The 23984-nt window shown below is 45.7% G+C and overlaps 1 protein-coding gene across 1 annotated transcript in view; it reads right to left on the bottom strand.

The window, feature by feature from the left end:
• Window positions 1-4195: 4195 nt before the first annotated feature.
• YME1L1 (YME1 like 1 ATPase) overlaps window positions 4196-23984 on the bottom strand; it is a 42079-nt gene continuing 22290 nt past the window's right edge. The window contains exons 9-19 of the mRNA XM_066585267.1: window positions 22916-23006; window positions 22479-22631; window positions 20306-20438; window positions 18380-18442; window positions 16959-17071; window positions 14351-14506; window positions 12383-12534; window positions 10896-11022; window positions 10742-10815; window positions 10210-10296; window positions 4196-7480 (exon numbers count right to left, since the gene is read on the bottom strand). Coding sequence (XP_066441364.1) covers window positions 7319-7480; window positions 10210-10296; window positions 10742-10815; window positions 10896-11022; window positions 12383-12534; window positions 14351-14506; window positions 16959-17071; window positions 18380-18442; window positions 20306-20438; window positions 22479-22631; window positions 22916-23006 — 1311 coding nt within the window. The 3' untranslated portion in view covers window positions 4196-7318. The remainder of the gene's footprint in view (window positions 7481-10209; window positions 10297-10741; window positions 10816-10895; window positions 11023-12382; window positions 12535-14350; window positions 14507-16958; window positions 17072-18379; window positions 18443-20305; window positions 20439-22478; window positions 22632-22915; window positions 23007-23984) is intronic.

Genomic DNA, 23984 nt, shown 5'->3' with positions numbered 1-23984 from the left:
GATCGCCAACAGAGAGCAAAAATAACCCTAAACTATTTTTCAATTATATAAACGGTAAAAGGAATCGCACTGAAAGCACTGGCCCTTTAATAAATAATGCAGGAGAAATCATAGAAGATGATGGGGGAAAGGCAAATCTATTAACTAGTTTTTTCTCACAGCAAAGTATGTATAAGAGCAGCACTCCAGGGGTTAAATAAAAGAATAAATCTTTATTGTGCCCACACAACGTTTCAGCCCTCCATCCAAGGGTCTTTATCAAGTTCTAGTTTTTTCTCACATGTATTCACGGAGGAAAGAGAAATGTCACGAGATACAGGGGGATAAAATGAACCCCCCGCTAAGTATCGTTTGCTTAACACAGGAAAAAGTGCAGAGCCAGTTAAAGTACATTAAAATCGACAAAATTGCCGGGCCAGATGGAACACACCCAAGGGTTCTATAGGGAACTAATTGAGGTGATAGATAGACCACTATTTCTTAAATTTAGGGACTCTATTTAGACCGGGGTTGTACCACTGGATTGGCACATTAATAACATGTGATTCCAATAAACAAAAAGTGGTCAAGAAGAGAGCCTGGTAACTACAGGCCGGTAAGTCTCACTTCAATAATTGGAAAAATACTCGAGAGGTTTCTGAGAGACCCCATCCTAGAATAACTCAAGGAAATTAACGGTATAACTCCTCATCAGCATGGGTTCACGAGCGACCGACGGCTCTGTGTGCCGCCTCTGGCAAGTGTGCTATAGGTTCGCCACCACTGTGACAACGGGACTGCACAGTAAAATATCAATATGTGCAGACAATACAAAATTATACAAGATAATTAATACAAAGGAGGACAATATACAGCTAATTTACCTAGATAGGCTGGGGGTTGAGTAGAAAAATGGAAAATGAAGTTCACTATTGATAAATGTAAGGTTATGCACATGGGCAGGACTAATGGATGTCACCAATATACAGTAAATGGGGTACTGCTAGGTTAAAGTAAAATGGAAAAAGGCCTGGGGGTACTAGTGACTGTAGCCTTAACAGGTGCAATCAATGCCAGTCAGCTGCTGCAAAGGCAAATAAAGTCTTGGGGTGCAGTAAAAGAGGTATAGGGGCGAGAACATTATTCTTCCGCTGTATAAGGCACTAGTCAGGCCCCACATGTTCTATTGGTGATAAATCTGGCAACCAGGCAGCCACAGAAGTGTCGCAATGTTGTGGGGGCTTCTGTGACCTCTTGTGCGTGCGGCCGAGCATTATCCTGCTGCCTCTTGAAAGCCACCATGAGAAACGCATGTGGCTGCAGGATGTCTTGAACATATCGCTGAGCTGTCATTGTCCTTCGTACCACTACTAGGTGTGACCGACTGTTGTATGTAATCATGAATGACAGTGATTGGCTGGCGCCCAATAAGCCAATCACAGCCCTCGTTTTGCTGGAAGCGGGGTATTGAAAGCCCCGTCACCATCAAGAAGCTGAGATGTCAGATGGGCAGGACACTGCAAATTGCTGCAGCATCGCCGGAGACAATCGCGAGGCATTGGCACACCGTGGACCAGATGAGCATAAGCCCACCTGCCCATATTCTTGAAAATGAGACATTGTGCCTCTTTTGGGGCAAAAATTAATATAACAGTGTTTTATTTTTGGGGAAATACGGTATATCCGCTGAATTTCTCTGATCAACCAAGTTGGTGATTCTGTCATAGCAGGAGATTAGATTAGTCTAGGATGACTTGTTTGTTACAAACCCATGCTGGCTCTGGTTAATTACTCTTTTTTTATCCGAGTACTTGCATACATGCGGTCTTAATAATTTAAAGATCTTTTCTGGTATAGAAGTCAGGCTTACAGGCCTATTTTTTTGAAGCTAGGGACATTTGCCCTTTTCCAATCTTCTGGGACTTCTGCTGTGCTTCAGGAATTTTCAAAAGATTATCACGAGTGGTTGAGCAATTACCTCCGCTGCTTCCTTTAATATCCTAGGATGTAATTCATCTGGATCTTGAGACTTGGATTTATATACGTTAGCTAAGTGTTCCCTCACCATCTCTATGCTTATAGATAGCCGGCATTCTTGTATTCCCCCAATAGCACAGGTTAGATCAGTTGATGTTATATCTACTTTCTGATAAACAAGATACAAAATAGGAATTTAAAAGTTCAGCCTTCTCAACATCATTCTTAACCAATTCATCATTTTCATCTTGCAAGCATCCAATAGCATCTTTGACTTCTCTTTTGCTTTTGACCCCCCAAATCCTTTTTTTATTGCTTTTGGCCTCTGTTTCAAGCCTCACTTTATTATTAGCTTTTTTCTGACAGTTGCCCTACAGTTTCTACAGATCGCATTATATTCTTCTTTAGACATTCCCCCCCCCCCTCTTTTCCATTTGCTAAACATACTTTTCTTCCTTTTTAACATGTGCACAAGTTCTGTGTTCATCCATCTCGGTCTCTTTAAATGCTTCCCATTCTTCCTTCTTTTAGGGATTGGTAACGATTGTGCTTTGAGACTCCCATTTCACAATATTTCCCAACCTTTTTGGACATTAGATTCTTCATACCCGCTTTCGGAGTTCATTAAAATCTGCCTTTCTGAAATCCAAACTTGAGATCTGAGTTTTCTCAGGTCTTCCTCCCCTTGTTATCCAAAATTCAAGGCTATCATGCTCACTGCCTTCTAAAGACACAGCCACTCTTACTTCCTCAACCATTCCCTCCCTATTGGTAAGAATTAGGTCCAATTAGGTTACATGTCTGCCTGAAATGGAACTGCATGCAGAGTTTTGACGCAAAACAACAACAAACTTTATCTATGGGAGCGATTGCTCTTATTTTTAACAAGGTGTATGTGATTTATATATACTAACTCCATTAAACATGTTTGAGCGGTTGCCAAGTATTTTTGCTTATGGGAGTTATGGCGACACCAGAGCAAGGTGGGTCAGTTGTTTCTGAAAAGGTCATAGAATTCAGTAGAGAGAAGCTTTGGATATGCTAGAAATGTGCAAGGAAACCAAAAAAAAAAAAAAAAAACCCTTTTAAATCAACCAGTCATGTGAAGAAGAAGCTGAGACAACATGGAGGCTGACATCAAGAGTGTTTATCACAAGTATGTGCCAGCTGGTAATAAATGATACATTGTGTTACCGCAGTAATCGATAACTACTCATTAATTTATTTCATGTCACCCAGCCTTTTACTCCAGAGGAAGCCTCTCTCATCAGCATTTATAAGCGGCCATGACAGCTACAATTACGTCTTATCAATCAGATATTTTAGTCAAAATAAAGAGATGAAACGGAAAATTTCTTCTGCAGTTAATAGGAAAAATCAACAGATTAATGATGGCAACAGCTGAATGCAGCGAGTATAGATAACACCCACACGACAACAGTCTAATGCTGGGGTAATAAATCATTTTCATGATTACTAAGTACGCAGCTCTCTTAACCCCTTCAGGAGCACAGCAGGGCTGCAGTTTTTTAGATTCCACAAGACTTCTGCTCGATTTGCAAGCTGATTGGTTGTTTGATGAATCAGCCAACCCGAAAACAACCAAATCACTGAATCAGCCAACCCAAACAACCAATCAGGTTGCGAAATTGAGCAGAAGTCTTGTGGAATATAAAAATATGCAGCAGGGGGTGGTGGAACTCATGGGTAGCTGGCTGGGTTTGTGCTGTGAGGGGAGAGCTGTGGCGCAGCAGGTAGCGGTGGAACTCGTGGGTGGTTAGCTGGCTAGGTTTGTGCGGTAAGGGGAGAGCTGTTGCGCAGCAGAGGGTGGTGGAACTCATGGGTGGCTGGGTTTGTGCGGTGAGGGGAGAGCTGTGGCGCAGCAGGTAGCGGTGGAACTCATGGGTGGGTGGCTGGCTGGGTTTGTGCTGTGAGGTGAGAGCTGTGGCCCAGCAGGTAGCGGTGGAACTCATGGGTGGGTGGCTAGCTGGGTTTGTGCTGTCAGGGGGCAGCTGTGGCGCAGCAGGGAGAGGACAGCATTGCTGTGAAGGGAAATTGTACCATAAGAGGGAGATTTGGCACTGAAGGAGGGGCAGCAATGCTGGAAAAAAGAGACAATCCACTGCTGGAAAGGAGAACTATTGTGGCCTCTTGAGATAGAACAATGTAGCCCTTACACCAAATAGTTTGTGCACTCCTGTTCTAAATGGCTAAAATAAGACAAACATACATTACCCCATTAGATCTTAAGATTTATTTACATATTTAAATATGCTTCATACACCTCAATTTACACAGGTCGGAATCCGAGTTACATTCACTTCTGACAGAATAGTAAGCAGGTTTCCGTGAGATCCTTTGTACAGCAGGGTGATGGCGGCAGCTACAATAAAACACCGCTGGCGATAAAAATAAGAAATATATATCTCACACAAGAAATGTGGATCAGCAATAAGTGTCCTCTGCACACATAGTAAAGTGCGACGCTGTCAGTTCTGAGATCGCTACTTAAAATAGTGGTGTTTTCTGCTGCTACTCTTAGCGGTCGGGAACACAGAAAATAGCTTGTAGCCTTATATACATTTTAGCGCTGGTCAATACCGATAACATAAAGGGACCTGCAGGAAGCCCAAGACGGACGATTTCCCTTTTTCAGGCTGAAGAGGATGAAGCCATCGTGTTATCACGAGGCGCCCTCCGGTTTGCTGCGTACTTCAGCACCACCTACCCGGGTCATCCATCACATGCACCATTACAGCTGTAGGATCCGCAAAGACATCGCGATTGACACGTTGAAGATCAACAGGTTTTCTTCCTCCACACTGACCCTTTTTAACCCTTTCCAATCCACTGTCTGACGTCTGAAGACATTCTGATTGAAGACTGTACAGCTCTCCAGCATGTCACATACCGCAGAACTGTCTCTAGCCAGCAGATGGTGCCATTGTAAGCCCCCTAGGAAACCCTGAATCCAAAATTGGATTGCAAAGGGTTAATGTCAAGAAATTTCTTATGGGTGCATTTTTAGGTATGATTGACCAATAAGAAATTTGGCCCAACAACTTGACAGGTCCTCTGTAACGTGACCCTCCGGTTTCCACATAACATTCCCTACAGCTATTCTCTTCTACTCTTCCATTTGGGCCTGTTCCAGGCTTCTTTTTCAGCTGTCCAAGATGGCTGCAGTAATTACTAGTTACCTAATGCGTGTACTGCTATCTGATTGGCCATTGCTGATCACATGAGAAGCTCTGGCCAATTGGAAAGCATGTACAGAGTAGTACCGGTAGTAGTCCAACTACCGCCAGTGCATTGTGGGAGACCAAAGCGACTCTCTGGGCCTAGACAAACAAAGATGGCTGCAGCGCTTTTCTGACTCCCTGTTGCACACTAAGCATAGTTGCATTGGTAAACTTGTCTTAGACTAATGATGCATACTAATAAATCGCGTGCATCAGGTAGTCAGGAAAGCAGTGTGGTCATCTCTGTCACTTTAAGTACACTTAAAAATTGCGATGGCCATCTTGGATGGCTAATAGCAGAAGTTGGAACCGGTGGATCTGAGAGGCAGCAGAAAATGGGCAACGTACACCCGGTTCGGGGACAGAACTGTATCTCAAAACCAGAGGGTTACTTTAATAGAGGGAAAGAAGACCTTATGAGGAGTAAAGGGTTAGGATTTTATTGGGTCCTTATTAAAAGGGGAAAAAGTGTGAGTCTGTATATACATTTCTCATTGTGATGCCAGATGTTAAAAGGAAACCGGTCACCGACTACGAGCACCATAAAAAAAAGGTATGGTGCTCATTGAGCAGGTTCCTAGAAGCACGCAAAGATATTTTTTATACTTGCCCTTCTCCCGATGCCCAGGCTGTCGGCCCCAACAACCCACATGCAGACTTTACCATCAGACTCAAAGCTGCAGGCCGTGTGCGTACACTCCCATTGATCCCCATGGGAGAGCTGAAGTGCCCAACAGTCGTCCCAGCAATAATTGCTCCTCTGCTTTCACAACGGAGCGATCATCGTTCAGTGAACGGAGGTGGAGTGGCCTGGGGATCGTTGCGGCCAGCCGACCTCCATTCTCAGTAAGCAGGTTCATTCATTATACAGGCTAATGGTTCCGTCACTGCTGGCATTAACACTAAACGATCATCGGTCAGTGTAAAAGGGCCCTTAGACTACGAATGCATTATACTTGCTCTGATTGACCAGAGCAGCTCACTGGCCATTCAGAGAGCAGTGCACAATGGGTATTAGTCAGTTAGAAAATTGCTGCAGCCATCTTGGATGGCAAAAAAAAAAAAAAAAGAAGGACCTAGAATTATCGAAGCAGAAGGACAGCGGGGAGTATAGCCCCCCCTCTTCCTCTGCGTCGGCCAGAGTTTTAGCCCAAAAATGGAGGGTTGCTGTAAATATCCAGATCCATTTCGCCTTTTTAGATGTACACAGCAAGTTGGGTTATTTTGTGTTTGTTTTTTGCGTCTGGACACACATTCTCTTGGTCGCTCTCGTTTTCTCCTGACCCATTCAGGTGCTTTCCGAGTAATAAGCAGTGCGGTTGTTATATACATTACACACATTATGGCAGTAGCTGACCCAAGGACCATGAGGCCATACAGTGTGAATGGTGCGTGTATCTGCGCAGAAGTGATGGATGCAGCCATCATGCACCAGGCAATATACTGCTATGTGGTGCAGCGAGGGTTTTCTAGACTGTTATCTATATAGGCCGTTCTGAGGCCCTTCCCACTTCTGTTGGATACAATGCCCTATTTTCAGGGTACTGCCTAATTCTATAAAGGTGAAGCTACATACCCAAGAAGGAAAAGACTGGATTTTGAAATTCTGCAACATTTCGGTATAGCTTTAAGGGGTTTCTAGTTGTAGACTGCTGATGGCCTATCCTTAGGATTGGACATCAGTAGTAGATCGGTAAGGACCAGTCGCCAATCAGCTGCTCCCTGGGCTGGTGTGCTTATACACGCAGCTGATTTCTGCAGGAGACAGATAGCTCCGTTCCCACTGCAGTGGTCAAGTTTAGTATTGCAGGTATTGAAATAAATGGAAACATTGGCCTGCAATACTAAGCCTGGCCACTGCTGTGAGAATGGAGCTGTCTGCTTCCTACAGAAATAAGCTCAATGTATGGGTGCACCAGCCTGGCAAACAGTTAATCGGTGAGATTTTCTGGTGACAGGTGCCTGCCGAAATACTATTGATGTCCAATCCTGAAGACAGGCCATCAACAGTTTACAACTAGACAACCCTTTTAAATAAAAAGTAGTTTGGAAATAAAAAGAATGAATTATACGGAGATGATAAAACAACGAGGAGCTCGCAGTCCGTGGCACTGGAAGTATCATCTACTGTTCAGCTTCTTTCCTTCTAATACCTTCTTTCCTTCTAATACCATCTGAATTTCTTTGGCATCCAAAGTCTCATACATTAGTAAAGCCTCCGCCAGGTTTTTGTGCTCCTTTGCGTGAGTTTTAAGAATGTCTTTTGCCCGTTCATAAGAATCCTAATATGGGGTAAGAAAAAAAGGAAAAAAGATTCAGTACTGAAAAAAAATAAAATCACACACACACACACACACACACACACACACACACACACACACACACAATGAGTGTATGTGTAAACAGACACACACTATAATATATCTAAAGGTGAAAGGACTGACTGACTCGCTACTAATTCTCTAACTTCCCGGTGTTGTACAAACATGAAATTTGGCACAACCATTCTTTAGGTCCTAAATAGGAAAAGAAAAAAGGGTCGCAACTCGATTATTCAATGCCAATTGCAAAAGTAAGTGGTCCCCTATGTAACATAACTTCTCGGCGTCGTACAAGCGTGACATTTGGCGCGAGCATTCTTTAGGTCCTAAGTAAAGAGTGGGGGGGGGGGGGGCACACTCTGCAGAGGGACATCGGTACATGCAGCCTGAGGATAATCTAACGCTCTTCTATGTGTTAACTCGAGCGGAGTCGGCTAGATCAGCTAGTGGGTATATATATTATATTATACACATATATACACAGTCACTAACTACCTCTTCTCCCCTAGGAGTGTATCAAAAAATATTAACGACCACCTGTCCGCGACTTACATGCTCCGCCCGTGATTACGACAGGGACGTCATCGCTGTGAAGATTACGGGCAAACTACATCCCCTACAACCCATCGCGGCCTCAGTTGCTATGGAATACTAACGACAACCTGTCTGAGTTCCATGTGAAGATGCCAGTCATGTGATCAGTCACCTGTGTGGGAGGAGTCCGCAGGTCACATGATGGTGACAATCACAGGGCCTTCACTTTTTTTTTTTTTTTTTAAAACCTACAGAGCCGGACAACAGCCATGAGCTGGTTGTGATTCCTGTTGTATGGGATAAAAAGTGTATGTAGCAGAGCTGTGTGTGCGCGCTTTAATTTCCTAATAATTACTATATTCATATATACACACACACACACACACACACACACACACACAATGTTGATATAAGGGATTAAAATATCCGAGCCAAAAAGATCATTTGCAGTGGGAAATTGCCCCCTTGTAGGGAGGCTCTAGTACCCTGTTGTAGCGCCTCTAGCTTGGATACAAGATGTGATACGGTGGGCATGGAGGCTCTAGCACCCTGTTGTACCGCCTCTAGCTTGGATACAAGATGTGATACAGGTGGGCATGCAGGCTCTAGTACCCTGTTGTAGCGCCTCTAGCTTGGATACAAGATGTGATACAGGCAGGCATGGAGGCTCTAGTACCCTGTTGTACCGCCTCTAGCTTGGATACAACATGTAATACAGGCGTGCATGGAGGCTCTAGCATCCTGTTAGGCTGCCTCTAGATTGGATACAAAATGTGATACGGGCAGGAATACAGGTTTCATATGGTATCTTGTGGCATATTGCTCCACATTTGATGTGACAACTTCTAGATCGTCTAAACTGGTAGGCTGTCGAAATTGGTGCCCTAGGTGTTCCCATACATGTACTATTGGTGATAAATCAGATGATAGGGCAAGTCACGGAAGTGTGACAATGTTGTGGGGGCTCCTGTGACCCCCTTGTGTGCGGCCGAGCATTATCCTGCTGCCTCTTGGAAGCCGCCATGAGAGGAACACATGTGGCTGCAGGACGTCCTGTACATATCGCTGAGCTGTCATTGTCCATCGTAACACTACTAGAGGGGACCGACTGTTGTATGCAATGGCCCCCAGACGGCCATTGTCTGTGCCCAAACTCAACTTGAATTAACTGCTGAAGACAACCTAGTTCCACTTTGCAGCAGTCCAGTTTCTTCATTCACCCCACACCACTGCAAACAGAGGCAACATAGGGTGGGTGCCAAAAGGCAGTACAGGTACTGGGCTCCGTGAGACCAAATGTCCTTCAGCCAAGCACCTAAAAATGGTTTCGACAGACACAGGGGTGTAACGATGATGCCACCCGTTTCTGGATGGTGGACAATGAAACAGTCGCGTCTGTTTGTGCTTGTCGAACGATAACAGTCCTCTCTTCTGGTGGTCTGTCAGGGGGTCCTGAGCCCGGTCACCTTGTGTGCCCTCACACATCTACTGGTCCCAACACCTCCTAACAGTCTGGTCAGACGCTCCTCTCTACTGGTGGTCTGTAGGGGGCGTCCTGAGCCCGGTCACCTTGTGTGCCCTCACACATCTACTGGTCCCAACACCCCCTAATAGTCTGGTCAGATGCTGCTCTCTGCTGGTTGTCTATTAAAGACATTCTGAGCCCAGTCACCTTGTGTGCCCCAACCACTGGTCACAACACCTCCTAACAGTCTGGCCAGAACGGCTGGTTGGGGAAATTCATCAATATGACCATCCAGCTTCTCACATCCCAATAATGCGCCCCCCTCTGGTAACGGGGTGACATCTCTTCTTTGTGTCGTAGAGGCGTCTAGTGGTCAACAAGCTCTACACAAGCGGAAGAAGAGGTCACTACACACGAGGAGCCTCCGAGAGCCTCTTATAGGCCATGGGGAGGAACCACTTTTAGGGCCTTCGGTGACCGTTCATTTAATCACCACAACTCTCATCATGTACAGATCTGCCTGAGATGAAACCGCAGGACGGGGTCTGCAGCAAAACGACAACTTCTGGGAGCGGGATTTATTTTACAATCAGTGTGGGATATATAGAATATATTTTACACACAATGCAGTGTAGCTTCAGTCTAGTCTGTTTTTATGGAACATGTCTGAACAGAGATTTACCGATCTTACCTTCAACAATGTTCGAACTTCTTGCTCGATGGCAGCTTGTGTCTCCGGACTCAATTTCGAGGTGTCAGAGTAAGTCATTACCCCAAGCTGAAATGCAGGAAACAAAAGCATGCTAAATACAAAGCGACGCTCAGCTAGTCTGCATGAACTTTCCGTTATAAAACCCATTTTCAAAAACCACATTAGACAATCCTGACTTCAAAGATTGGCAGCCCGTGCCCTGTGCTGGTACTGAATACTTTCTGCCATGAACCCCTCCGCCACTAGCACAGTTTCCAACATTTGTTGTTTTGTTGCTATGCCAACAACAAAGGTCTGAGCGCTCGTATGAGTGACCATAAGGGTTGGAAGTGCAGTGCTCTCGCACACACATCTGTGGTCCCTCCATCATCAAAATAAGACCTAACTTGAAAATAAGCCCTAGTGCATCTTTTTGCGAAAGTTATTAAAAATTAATATAAAGACCTCGTCTTATTTTTGGGGAAACAGTAAATCCAAAAAGGTCAAATGGTCTGAATGTGAATTTCTGTACCTTTTCACTCATTCCAAATCTTGTTACCATCAGTTTTGCTATTTTTGTTGCGTTGGTAAAGTCACTAGAAGCCCCTAAAAACAATAGAAGAAATGTCAGATCTGTAAAACCTGGGGTCATGTAATAACTAGTGTGCGCTCAGGAAAGACGTTACCTGTAGTTACGTATTCCGGCCCAAAAATTATTTCCTCCGCCACTCTACCGCCCATGCTCACATCCATCTGAGCGAGGAGCTGCGAGCGGGTCTCGTTCCAGCGATCCTTCTCTGGTAGAAGAGACACCTACAGAAGTTAAAGACATTGTTTAGGATGCGTTCACACGTTGTGGATTTGTTGCAGAATTTCAAAAGCAGATCTGCAGATACACCGCAGGGTCGGGTTACAGCAGAAAATACTCAGCGGTTTTGTGAACAGGATTTGCTTTACTGCCATTCACTTTAATAGTAGAATGTAGAAAAACTGCAGGGTTCCGCAATGTGTGAATTCACCCTTATTAGGGATCACTAGTAATTATTAGGAAATTATGGTACCAGTGTTTCTGGGGGCGTACAGCTCTGCTACATGCACGTCACACACAGCTCTGCTAGGTTTCTTTTGCATATGAGCTGTATGTAATTTACAAACTTCAGAGCTCACTGAGGAGACATGTTTGCTTGTAGCTTTTGCATATCTGCTGCAAAAGATCTACAAACTTCAGCTGGTGGCTGAGGTGACATCGTGGCTTGCCACTGTGTCATGTAAGCTGCACCTAGCTTCACGGCGGCTTTGACCCCTCTGTGGTGACATGCTTGCATAGCTTCACGGCGGCGTTGAACCCTCTGTGGTGACATGCTTGCATAGCTTCACGGCGGCGTTGAACCCTCTGTGGTGACATGCTTGCACTAGTTTCCACACTGGAGAACGGTTGATGATTAGATGAAGGCTGGCTGGAGTTGGCGGCATTAGCACTGGAGATGACATGATACCACATTCAGAAGATGTGAAGATAGCGGGGGAAGGACGATGCTTCGTCGTTGTTGGTCAGTATGTATCGCCAGCTATATGTGTGGACATTTGTGAGGCGTCATTTATTGGAGTCTCCACACAGGTGTGCAGCTGTCTGACAACCAGCTACAAACTACCTGACTGAATACTGCTGTATCCATAGCAACTGAGGCCACAGGGGGGTGTGGGTGATGTAATCCACCCATAATCCCTTATTCAGCTCAGAGACCATGTGACTGATCGATTACAGGTCCTCTCAGCACACCAGCTACATATGTGTAAATTTGTGATGTGTCATTTATTGGAGGCTCCACACAGGTGTTCAGATGTCTCACAACCAGGTAAAAACTTCCAGACTGAGTACTGCTGTATCCACAGCAACTGATGTAGTTCGCCCATAATCCCTTATTCATCGCACAAGGAGGATAAAAAGGACCTGTAATGACGTCACGGTCATGTAATCAGGAGGCGGAGCTAAGAGCCAGTAACTGACATCACAGGTGCTGTCAGGCTCTGCATGTATCTCACATAGCACACACACGGACTGACGGACAAGTTGTCGTTAGCAATTTGATGCAAAAATTGGTGGCCCGCACCTGCGCATATGTATAGAACATTCATTACACCTTCAGGTGAACCAGCATTGCATATAACTCACATGACCGAGCGTCGGCCCCCGCGGCATGATTGTCGCTTTGTTTATAGGCATAGCATCTTTGGTGAAATAGGCAATTATCGCGTGTCCCGACTCATGATAGGCAGTAATGGTTTTATTCTTGTCGTCTATCACCACGCTTCTCCTTTCGGGCCCTGAAGAAAAATAAAAGTAACACTGATGAGCAAGAGCCATGAAACATACGATACATGTACAGTCCTATTAACCCCTTCTAAACCAAGCTCTTTTGTGGCTTAATGACTAGGACAAATGTTGGAAATCTTGTTTTTCATCCCATATTGTACTTTATTTAGGGCGGCTGCACACAATCGGGATGTTAATTGCGGACGGCTCATGGGTCCTCTTCACGGAAGCTGCTCAAAGACAGAGCATGTTGTGCAATGAAAATCCGGCCGTGTGCAGCCGCCCTTAAGTGGTAAAAGTAGAGATACAATTTGTTTTTAATAAATTTGGCAAAATTGAGAAAAATGTTGAAAATGTTTTTACATTAGATATACATTTCCACTTGTTTACTTCATTTTGCAAGCACATTTGAAAACGTGCACAATTTTGAGCCTCCGCATTCAGCTACTATCAGTTTATGGCACAGATGCATATTCTGCAATAATTCATATATGACAGCCGTTCTGTAACAGGCTCCAAGTTATGTAAAGGGTGCATAGTGATATAGCAACTCTTCTGGCTTTTAGTATTTAATAGACCCCCCACCCACTTGCCTTTATGACGGCATTGCATCGATGAACCGCTGCTGGTGAAAGCTGGTAACTATTGATGATCTATCCTGAAAACCCTTTTAATCTTAAGTCACACACACTTAAGACATTTCACACTTTAGATGACGCTCCCACACTTTCTTATAAAACTCTTAGCTGCAGTAACTCCTGCGGATGAATCCGATGTCTGTTTTGTAGAGAGGACACAATCGGAACTTCTCCTCTTCGGCGCCAAACAGCTCAAATCTCATTTGATCTATGCAGGTTATACTTGCTCTTGCCAACTGTTCTTCTGTCCACGTGGCATGATCTTGTGCCCATTGAAGACTGACAGCTTTCATTTTCTGCATCATCCTCAGATGACGTGTGAGCAGACCACTGATATTCAGACGTCTATAGGACGTTCTGATGCATTCACTCCAGATCCCACATTGTTCTTAGAGATGGCCGTACCACTTCTCTGACTGCCTGTTGTACACTGCATTAGTGTGAGTCATTTGTAGAAGGGCTCATTCACACAGGTGTATGCAGTTCAGTTACGGTCCATGAACTGATCAACTTTTTAACTATGCGTATTTGGTGCATATGCTTTTCTTTTGCACACGTATGCACTGCGGTCTGGCGGTCATGGCAAAAAGGGGGAGGATTTAAACTTTTAATCGTTTTTTTTTTTTTCCACAATTAGTAAAACTTTTTTGATCTAATATAGCATTACATTATATTGCAATCTGACAAGCAATCTATGAAGCCACCCCACGGGGATGGCTTGATAGGCAGTCTGCCAAGACAGCCCTGGGGCCTTTCAGGAGGACCCTGGCTGCCATGACACCCACACTGCTCCATGCGATCTCACCGCGGGGAGGCCGTATGGGACACCCGAACATCGTTCGGAGGATTTAAATGCTGCTATCAGAAGATCACACCGCGATCTCTTTTCATACATACCCAGACGCTGCAAGGTGTAAATGTACGTCCTGGAGAGGGAAGGGGTTAAAAGGTTAACAGGCATGAACTCTCATTATTGTTGTGTCAGCCAGTTGTCAGCTGTTGCTAACAGCCGACACAAACCATGTATGGAGCGAGCTCAGATTCCGAGACCGCTGCCTAATTAACGCTGCACAGCTAGGATGTACGTACAAGTCCTGGGACGCTAAGGTGTTTACTCTTCAGATCAGTTATAAGCAATATATGTAAAAAAAACAAATAATAAAAAGAATAAAAATATCACATTACGCACCCATAAGTATTTTATCCTTGGCAAACTCCATTTCCGTCATGGTGACCATGTCTTTTCCATCCACAGCAGCTTTCAGCGCGGCCTGGTTAACCAGATTCTCCAGGTCTGCTCCAGAAAATCCCACAGTGCCACGGGCAATTATTTCAGCATCAATGGCTAGAAGGCAAGGGAACAATTGTTTTTAAACTAGTTTTATTGTGAACAGAACATATCAAGTGATATTACTCAGTGACAAGGTGAGTGTGAGAGGGTGCAGGTCTACAAATCAGTTACAATGACTCAACAATATCCATTGTATAAGCTAGTTCGCAGAGTTGAGGATATTATCTCCATACCTGTGAAGAGCTAAATGGCACCTGGATGGGTTTAAAAACTCATTAGGTCCACCAATTACTGGAATGCGTTTTGCGTGTGGGTTGTGGTTGATGAGCCGCGCCAAATTCCCCAGATTTTATAGAATTTATCTGGGCACTATCTATTTTTGTATACAATTTTTTATATGGGAGAAGAGAACTGACTAGATTATGCCAATTGGGGGGGCGGTCGGGGGTCTCCTACCCATCCAGTGCAATGCTACAGCCTTACAGGCAAGAAACTGCACCTCGCCAAGAAAAATGCAGATATGAGATTGCCACTGCTCCTCATCCAGTATACCTAGCAGACAATCAGCGGGGTTAGTTGGGAGCAGCGACCCCAGTAGTTGTCCCAGGAAGTCTGTAACCTCCGTCCAGAAGGAGTATATCACCAGGCAGCTCCACATCAGACGGGTATGGTCAGCGCAGGGTGTCTGACAGCGATGACATTGTGTGTTGGGGTTCAGGCGCTTGCTGTCAAGTAACATTGATGTATAATGTGCGGTTGAATCATCGTTGTTGGCTGCTGGCGAGAATGACGTGTAGGAGTACATTGCGGTACGCCACTCCTCGTCAGAGAGCGAGGGGATTATTTTTCACCATTTGTCCAAGACCCCCAGCTCCACGTATGAAGTTTTATATGGAATGAGGTGCGTATATATCAGCGAGATTAACCCCCGAGGTCCCTGCGTGCGCAAAACTCCTATCAAGAGATCAGTGGAAAGGGATTGATGTGGCTCTGTGAATTGGGCATTTAGCGCGTGTCTTAGCTGGAGGTATCTGTAGAAGCTGGTCCTGGGGATCTGGTAAAGCTGCAGCAGCTGCTCATTGGAGGCCACAACTCCATTAATGTATACATGCTGCAAGTAGGCGACTCCAAGATCTATCCAGAATTGGACATCTAGGAGGTTCAGCAACTGTGGTAGTGCTCCATTACCCCATAGGGGGGTTTCCAGGAGAATGCCTTCACGCCTAGCGATCCATTTACACATCTGCCAGACTCTGGCGGGCTATCTGTATATAGGGAGCAGCCGTCTAGTATGCAGGTCTGTTTTTCCAGTACAATCCAGAGGGAAGCGCATCAGATGATGTTTGGGAGATCTCAATCGAAAAGCCAGTGGTGAACGTATCTAATGTAGCCCGCCAGGTAGTACAGTTTATAGTCCAGTAGTGGCGTGCCATATCTTTTGGGCGCTGTAAGGTTTCCAAACGGAGTTTCGCTCTGGCCGTACCAAAGATGAAGGAGGTTAAAGGGGTTGTCCCGCGCCGAAACGGGTTTTTTTGTTTTTTTTCGATAGCCCCCCCCGTTCGGCGCGAGACAAACCCGATGCAGGGGTTAAACAAGAAAACCGCACAGTGCTTACCTGAATCCCCGCGCTCCGGTGACTTCTTACTTACCTGGTGAAGATGGCCGCGGGGATCTTCTCCCTCGGTGGACCGCAGGTCTTCTGTGCGGTCCATTGCCGATTCCAGCCTCCTGATTGGCTGGAATCGGCACGTGACGGGGCGGAGCTACAAGGAGCCGCTCTCCGGCACGAGCGGCCCCATTCAGAAAAGAAGACGACCGGACTGCGCAAGCGCGTCTAATCGGGCAATTAGCCGCTGAAATTAGACGGCACCATGGAGACGGGGACGCCAGCAACGGAGCAGGTAAGTGAATAACTTCTGTATGGCTAATATTTAATGCACGATGTACATTACAAAGTGCATTAATATGGCCATACAGAAGTGTATAACCCCACTTGCTTTCGCGGGACAACCCCTTTAATGGAAGAGATCAATTTTAACATTCGAAATTTGCGTTCGCATTAGGAGGCCGTTTTCTCCTTGTAAGTGGAGACGATATATCATTTCCAGATACAAGATATCCCCAAGAGGAGTTTTCAGGTGACCTGAAGTTATCGCCCATCTGTGTCATGTATTTGCCAGTTCCCACTGAGATCCTCGGCTCTGAATGCTTGATGTGTGATTTGCACATACCCGCCAGTACAGCTACCTCCATGCATGAGAGCCATACAAGCACTTGCTCTATTAGGTGGTGCCAGTGTTTGCCTGTATATGGGTCTTCGGACAAGTGACATGCATTGATATATACTGCGTGCGCAGCTAATCCTGCAGGCTGTATACATGAACTCCGCTTTGTGAATACTACAGCCCGCTCACATCCTTCATTCCAAGAGATCCATATGATAAAAGTGTTTGGCGCACGTTATGTCGCTATATGTTATTTAATACGGTTTCCGGTGAAAACTTACATGGGTCATACTTGATTTTGGCGAGGTACAATTCCAGGATTTCTGTGCGTCCCTTCACGTCTGGCCGGGGAACAGTCACCTTCATGTCAAAACGACCCGGGCGTACTAAGGCACTACACAGAGAAAAATAAAAGAAAGTGGCATAAAGCTCATCTCCAGCATGGCACCATCACCCGCAGTGTCTATATATGGTGCCAAGGAAAAACAATTAACCCTTTTCCGATTGTTCTCTGTTGCAAACACAAAGGGTTTCGTTATTTAAAAACTGAGTCATGTTTTCACTCTGGCTTCCGTACTTAAATGGGCATTCCAGGCTTTAGTAATGGATGACTTATTTTCTGGATATGTCGGCACTAGTTGATGGGTGGTGGTCTGCTGCTCGGGACCCTTCTCCATCAGCTTAATGCGTTGTCAGTGCAGCGGGCCCGAATGTCATCAGTGGTCACTGCAGGAAGTAGGACCATCGGCTTCACTCCCATTGAAATTAATGCCTCGCTGCTCTTCCACTTTCTGCTTCTCTAATGTCACTACCTGTCCTGATCATGAGAAAAGCAGGAAGTGTAGGAGAAGCACGGTACGCCAACTGATTTGAATGGGAGCAAAGCCGGTGCTCCCACTTCCTGCAGAGACCACCGATGACGACATTCAGCCCGTTGCATTGACAGCATAGCAGACAAATCGGCAGAAGCACAAGGGTCTTGAGCAGTGGACCACCACCCAACCACTGATGACCTGTCCAGAGGTGCTGCATCTCCCTGCAGCACACGAGGGAAACAGTGCAGGGAACAGAGGGCAGGCAAACCACGTGACCAAGCGGCGGGAAAATCGTATGTCCGCCCAGCGGGAAATAAAATGGCCGCTCTGCGACACGTGGCTGCCACTGAAAAGGCTGCACGGCAGCCAGCACATGGCCGCGTACCCACACTGCACAAAACAGGCAAGCACGGCCCCAGCTAACAGGGGTGACAGCGCGCCTGCAGAGACTGAGGACTGAGCAGCGGGATATTTCCCCCACACACAGAAGTAGAAGACTGCAGCTAAGGCAGCTATGCCTGGCCGGTCGGCCCGCTGCCCGCACTTCCAGCCGCAGGCGGTAGAAAGCAGCCGCGGGCGGCCCCACCGGAGCCACGGTACCCACCGCCGGCGGCCCCCCAGGTCCCCCCCCCCCCCGATGATAACAGACGAGAAACACAGGGCAGGGAGTGGAAGCAGCCAGCTCCACCCCATGTGTAGTGGCCAGTGCCGGTAATTGCAGGTGCAGCACCACCTATTAAAATCATTGAAAACGGTGCCTGCAATTACCAGCGCAATCTGCTTCTGCTCTGTACACACATTACAGTGTAAAAAAAAAAGTCCCCATAATCCTTAAGGCGTGACAAACCAGCATCACAATATGCCATTATTAGGGGTCTAATACGTACTTATCCAAGGCTTCCGCAAAGTTTGTTGCTCCGATGATTATGACGCCTTCATTGGGCTTAAATCTGTAAAAAGAAAAAAGTAAAAACACAGGCCTAATGCGACACGATTAAAGCAGTTTTCAGAGTTTCTGTACATCCACTGTTCTTTTCCCCCCATTACGTACAGACACTGTTCAGTTTGCTCCACATTTCTTGGGAAGCTCTGTTCCCACAGCAGTGACATGTGGCTGGCATGGTTTGTTTACCATAAGGTGACATCACATACATGCTTCACATCGTGCTCCGTAATAGAGGGCGCATGTAGACTGTCTGTAGATGGAGTGGGCTAGGGAGCCGACCCCGCTAAACACACTGCGGGCGTCAGACATCTTTGACAGCCGACACCTGCCAGGATCCACTCTGATCGCGGCAGTCATCCATTGTCAATTCTGACAACAGCATTTAAATGTCCTGATCGGCAATCGGGGGTCCTGAATAGCCCTCTGGCAAAACGATCGGTGGGTGCCATTTGTTTGTCATGACAGCCTGGGGCCAACTGAAGGCCAGTACTGCAGTGAATGACTATGGAGATGTGCTTGTGGAATGTCTTCATAGACCGCCTGCCAGAACAGAGTAGAATGCAATACTATGGTATTGCATTATACTGTACGAGTGATCAAATGCTCGCAAGTTCCCTATGGGAATTCATAAGAAAATAAAAAACATTTTAAACTTAATTTTTTCTTAAAATAAATATTAGAAAAAAAAAATTTAAAAAAAAGTTTAAACTCCCACCCTCTTTTCTCAGTTTCATCAAAAAAAGAAAAACAAATTTAGTATCACTGCAGTCACAAAAGTCCAGATTAAAATTTCACATAATTAATGCCCCACTGAACACCCTGAGAAAAAAATAAGCAATGCCAGAATTGCACGTTTTTTTTGGCCTCCCCATATCCTCCTAAAGAAAAAAAAATGTAATAAAAAGCTATTCACAAGTAGTATACCACAAAATGCTACAAAAACAAAACATACACACCCCCCCCCCCCCCCAATTTTTTTTTTTTTTTTTATTAAATCCTGTTATTTGTATAGCGCTAACTTTCAGGTAATTAATTAATTACCCGCCACCAAGCTGGGTACTCATTTTAACGATCTCGGAAGGATGGAAGGCTGAGTCAACCTTGAGCCAGCTACCTGAACCACGCGGGGATTGTACCCGCAACCTTCAGGTCGAGAGCGAGAGCTTAGGACTGCATTTCTGCTGCCTTAACACTCTGCGCCAGACGAGGCTCTGCACGTCGCCACGCAAAAAACGAGCCATCACACAACTCGTTTGACATAAAAAGTTATATAGGAAGCAAAAGATGGCAACAGAAATCAAATTTATTTTTTTTAAGTTGTAGTACGACGATCGTGAAAACGGGGGTCCCGTATTCCCCACCTTCCTCACTGCAGGCTTACTTTAACCCACCTTTTCCCCCGTAGTAAGGTGGAGACTGAATAGAGCGCTGGTCAAACAAGAGCGCCAACACTTTCAGTGGCTTAGGTATTTCCATCATCCACCCTGAAATGACTGGAGCGCCGAAAGTGCATTTTCGACCAGCACTCCATTTATTCTGACAGCACTGCGGGGAGAGGGGCGACCCTCGTAGTGATGAACAGAGGGGGACACAGGATCCCTGGCCTCAAGATCGACAGCAGCGAGACCCCCACCAATCAGCAAGCTATTCCCTATTCTGTGGGCAGGGAAAGTTTGTAATCTTGGGCCAACTTCTTCAATATTTATATATTCCCTGCTGCTGATTGACAGGTCTCAAATGCAAAGAGACTGTCAAGAGCATTTCATTATGAAATGGTTATTCGTTATTTAAGGAAAACCAAGAGCAACAACAAAAAAAAAATATATAAAATTAAATCAAGTGGTTAATATAGCACTCAGACACGTACCCGTCCATCTCTGCAAGCAGCTGGTTAATAGTCTGTCGAGAGTACGGGTGCATGGGGGACTCGATCCTTTTACCACCCACTGAATCCAGCTCATCTATGAAGATGACACACGGTGCGTTGGTCTTGGCTTCCCCTTTAAAGAAGAGGAAGAAGAAAAGAAGTGAACCTCAAAATGCTAAGGCAATGACCGATATCCATCAGCTGCAAACTCTCATCATTCACGATACTACAATAAGAAAAAAGGGAGAAGTATATAAAACATTAGGAGCGGCATCGCCGATTAGCTTGATAAAGACCCGAGCACAGGGTCGATACGTGGCTGCTTGCTTTCTCATGGCTATTTAATAAAGAAGACTTCAATGAATGCTGCCTAGTTCCTCCTCTAAACATTAGGAGCGGCATCGCCGATCACATCCAAAAGCCACGATGACCGAGTCTCACTGCCACACTTTCTAGTTCAGCCTTTGTTTTTCCTCAACTTCTGAAAGAACATCCCAAACAGATGTCAGCTAGAGTCAAATGCTCCGGGCCACGTTATTTTATGTGGCCCGCGAGATCTGGACGCTGAGGGATCGGCTCTCTACTTTCCCCCGAGGATGCAGCCAGCGCTTGGCACGGAGAGCGAGCGCCATCTTGGATTCTTGTGGCTTTTTTTTATAGCACATATTCACTGCATTGTTCAAAGTGTGGAATTTAAAAAAAAAAAACACACAACTAAAAAACACAAGCAAGAAGCTCTCATAGATTTCTCCTGCTCTCATGCGTAAATACGCAGTGAATACATATATATCATGTGCATTCACTGCGTATTTATGCGATCCCATTGGCGGCAATTCCAGTCCCTAATATGGACCAAAATAGGACATGCATAAAATACACCCAATCCAAATTAATGGGGATAACATGGAGTGAAAACACGCTTGTGTGAATGAGGCTTATAAAGAGCTCCTTGAAGGCAACCATAAAGCTGATGTGGGCCACAGTGAAAAGGAGTTTGACACCCCTGCTGTATTACCTGATCTTGTAATGACCTATTTTGGAGCATTCTGGTATGTATGTGAAATCTTCTGATAGATTAAACCTATGGACACTAAAAGGGCTGTCCAGTTGTAAACTACTAATGGCCTATCCTCTTTATAGACCTCCAATAACCCAGGATGCCCGCCGATCAGCTATTTGCCGTCTCAGCACTCATGTGCACTGAGCTGCAGGAAGCAGATAGCTCAGTTCCCACTGCAGTGGCCAAGCTTGGTATTGCAGTTCGAGTTCCTATTCACTTCAATGCCTGTAATACCAAGTCTGGCCACTGCAGAGCATATCGGACCAGAAAGCAGCAGATTGGTGGGGTTCCTGGGTAATTACAGCTGATAATCTACTACCAAATTGAGAATGAGCCTCAATGAATGTAGCTAATCCGTGTGTGGATCAGTGTCATGTTATAAGCGCAAGTCAGAAATCTGAGATAACCGCTTTTTCCAGCACCAATTTGTAATTGAGGTAGTTGGTTCCAAGCACCTTTTCACACAGGGCGACTTTTGGGCGCAGAAGTGCTAGTCTTCCCAGCAATAATGGCTCATGTGCTTTTACACAGGAGCGCTGATCGCTCGGTGATGAGAGGTGGAGCCGGCCGGGGATCCCTCCGCCCGCCCGCCTCCATTCACAGTAAACAGGATGGAGTTCATAGATTAAGGACTGCCTGCTAAGACAGACTGATTGTCATTCGGTTTTTATGCCTGCATGATCCAAACAACGAACCAATTATTGTTGGTAGTTTAGATTGTGCCAGCATTTATACTGAGTGATAACCATTCAATGCAAAAAGGGCCCTACGGGTACGACTACACGGGACAAGTCCAATGTGGATCTTACGTGCCGAAAATCGGCAGCATTTCCAGTAGCAGCAAATGGGAAGTGACAAAACTAATCCACACGTTACAGAGAGAAATAAAGTGCATGATATTCATGTAGAAATTGGCACATGCTGCAGATTTTAAATCAATTTATCCTGCAAATTTTCACTTTGGATTTCACCCTTTGCGGACCAACCAACACTCAACAGATGAGCTGCAGCATTTACCAAAGTGCTATACAGACAAGCCTGCACAGCAGATCAACTGTAAACCATTGGGGTTGATCACACACGTTAACATTATTCAGGATGCGCAGCACGTACTGAAGAGATTCCGGATGCGACTCGCTCCGACACCTACAAACATCTCATCAAATTCTGAACCAGAAGCATAATAGAAAGGAACATTGGCTTCCCCAGCCACGGCTCGAGCGAGGAGAGTCTTTCCGGTTCCAGGGGGTCCAACCAGAAGGATCCCTAGAAGAAAAAGGTTAAGCGGTAAGTTTCCATCACTCACACAACAGAAACGTATCAGCGGCTGCTTCTTACAGAGTCTTCCAAATGAGACGAGGATGCGGCGACACTAAAGAGGTCCTCGTCAGACTGGCAACCTTACTGCCATTACATGACAAGGCGATCCCGACACTGATGATGGCACACCCCCAGTGTTCTTCCAGCAGGTAGGTGGTGTTCACCTGGGCTGTTTGCTGCATGACCTCATAATAAAGCATTTTTTTCGAGGACCCTACAGCGTTCCTTACCTTTGGGAAGCTTGCCTCCTAAAACTGTGAATTTCTGTGGATTCCTCAAGAACTCCACTACTTCTTGTAGCTCCTGTTTTGCCTCTTCAACCTGTTTATACACAAATCCATCAGCATTCACCAAATTGGAGAACATTCACAATGAAAGAATCAGCAAAACATTTTCTTAATGGTTGGTAGGAAGAAATTGGATTCAAAAGTGCTAAAAGAGGCCAAACATTCCAGTTCTGAGGATCTTCAGCTTTTCAGGCGAGAAGAAAAAGGGAACAACCTTCAACCGGCCGCATAATGCAAGATGGTCCCCAACAGAGACCGCCGGGGAGACATCAGCTGTGCAGCCGGGTTACGATGCCCCTTCCCTTCTCTATTACGGAAAGGAAGAATGTTTGTGCTGCCTGTGCTTTCATGATAGCAAGTACTGGTTTTCAAGTGGCTTTACTTTTATGGAGGGGGACTGTGTAGCAAGCCGAGCATTCTGCCAGTAGTTCCCTGTCCTGATTTCCTTACTTTGACTTTCCATGCTACATTGCGTACTCTGGTCAAGTCAGCAGTGAGGCAGTATGTGAATGCCCACTCCTCTGATCTCCCAGGACAATGAGGCATTTAGAGACATGCTGGCCAAATGGTTAGTAAACTCGCTACAATGCATGTGTGTAATTCGTGCACACATGCTGTAACAGCAGGAGGGGCAAAGACTGGTGATCCTCATCACAGTGTCTGCAGATCTGTCAGCCTGCAAGTGCAGGGAAGCCACCTGTAAAGATTAACCCCCCCCCCCCCCTCCCATGTCCTTATTATGGAATTTATGTACCTAATGACAGAGTAGATTGCAGAGAATTTGTTAGGGGTGCAATTTGCTAGGGGTGCCGGGAACAAGAGCCGGGGTTATCAGCCAATTGTCCCAGGGAAAGCACTCTGAGTGACAACTAAAACAAAAAGTTTAAAAGTCTTGCAGCTCCACCACGGACACTCGTGCTCCCTTGAGTACGATTCTGGAAGTTTCTGCAGCAGTCATTGCTGCTTATTCACATGGCCACTACAGCCCATCTCTGGCTGCAGTGATCACATG

The sequence above is a fragment of the Eleutherodactylus coqui genome, chromosome 12 (genome assembly GCF_035609145.1).
Source record: "Eleutherodactylus coqui strain aEleCoq1 chromosome 12, aEleCoq1.hap1, whole genome shotgun sequence".
In the NCBI taxonomy this organism is placed as follows: domain Eukaryota; kingdom Metazoa; phylum Chordata; class Amphibia; order Anura; family Eleutherodactylidae; genus Eleutherodactylus; species Eleutherodactylus coqui.
The sequence above is the reverse complement of the archived record's forward strand: the minus strand, read 5'-3'. Positions and strand labels throughout refer to the sequence as shown.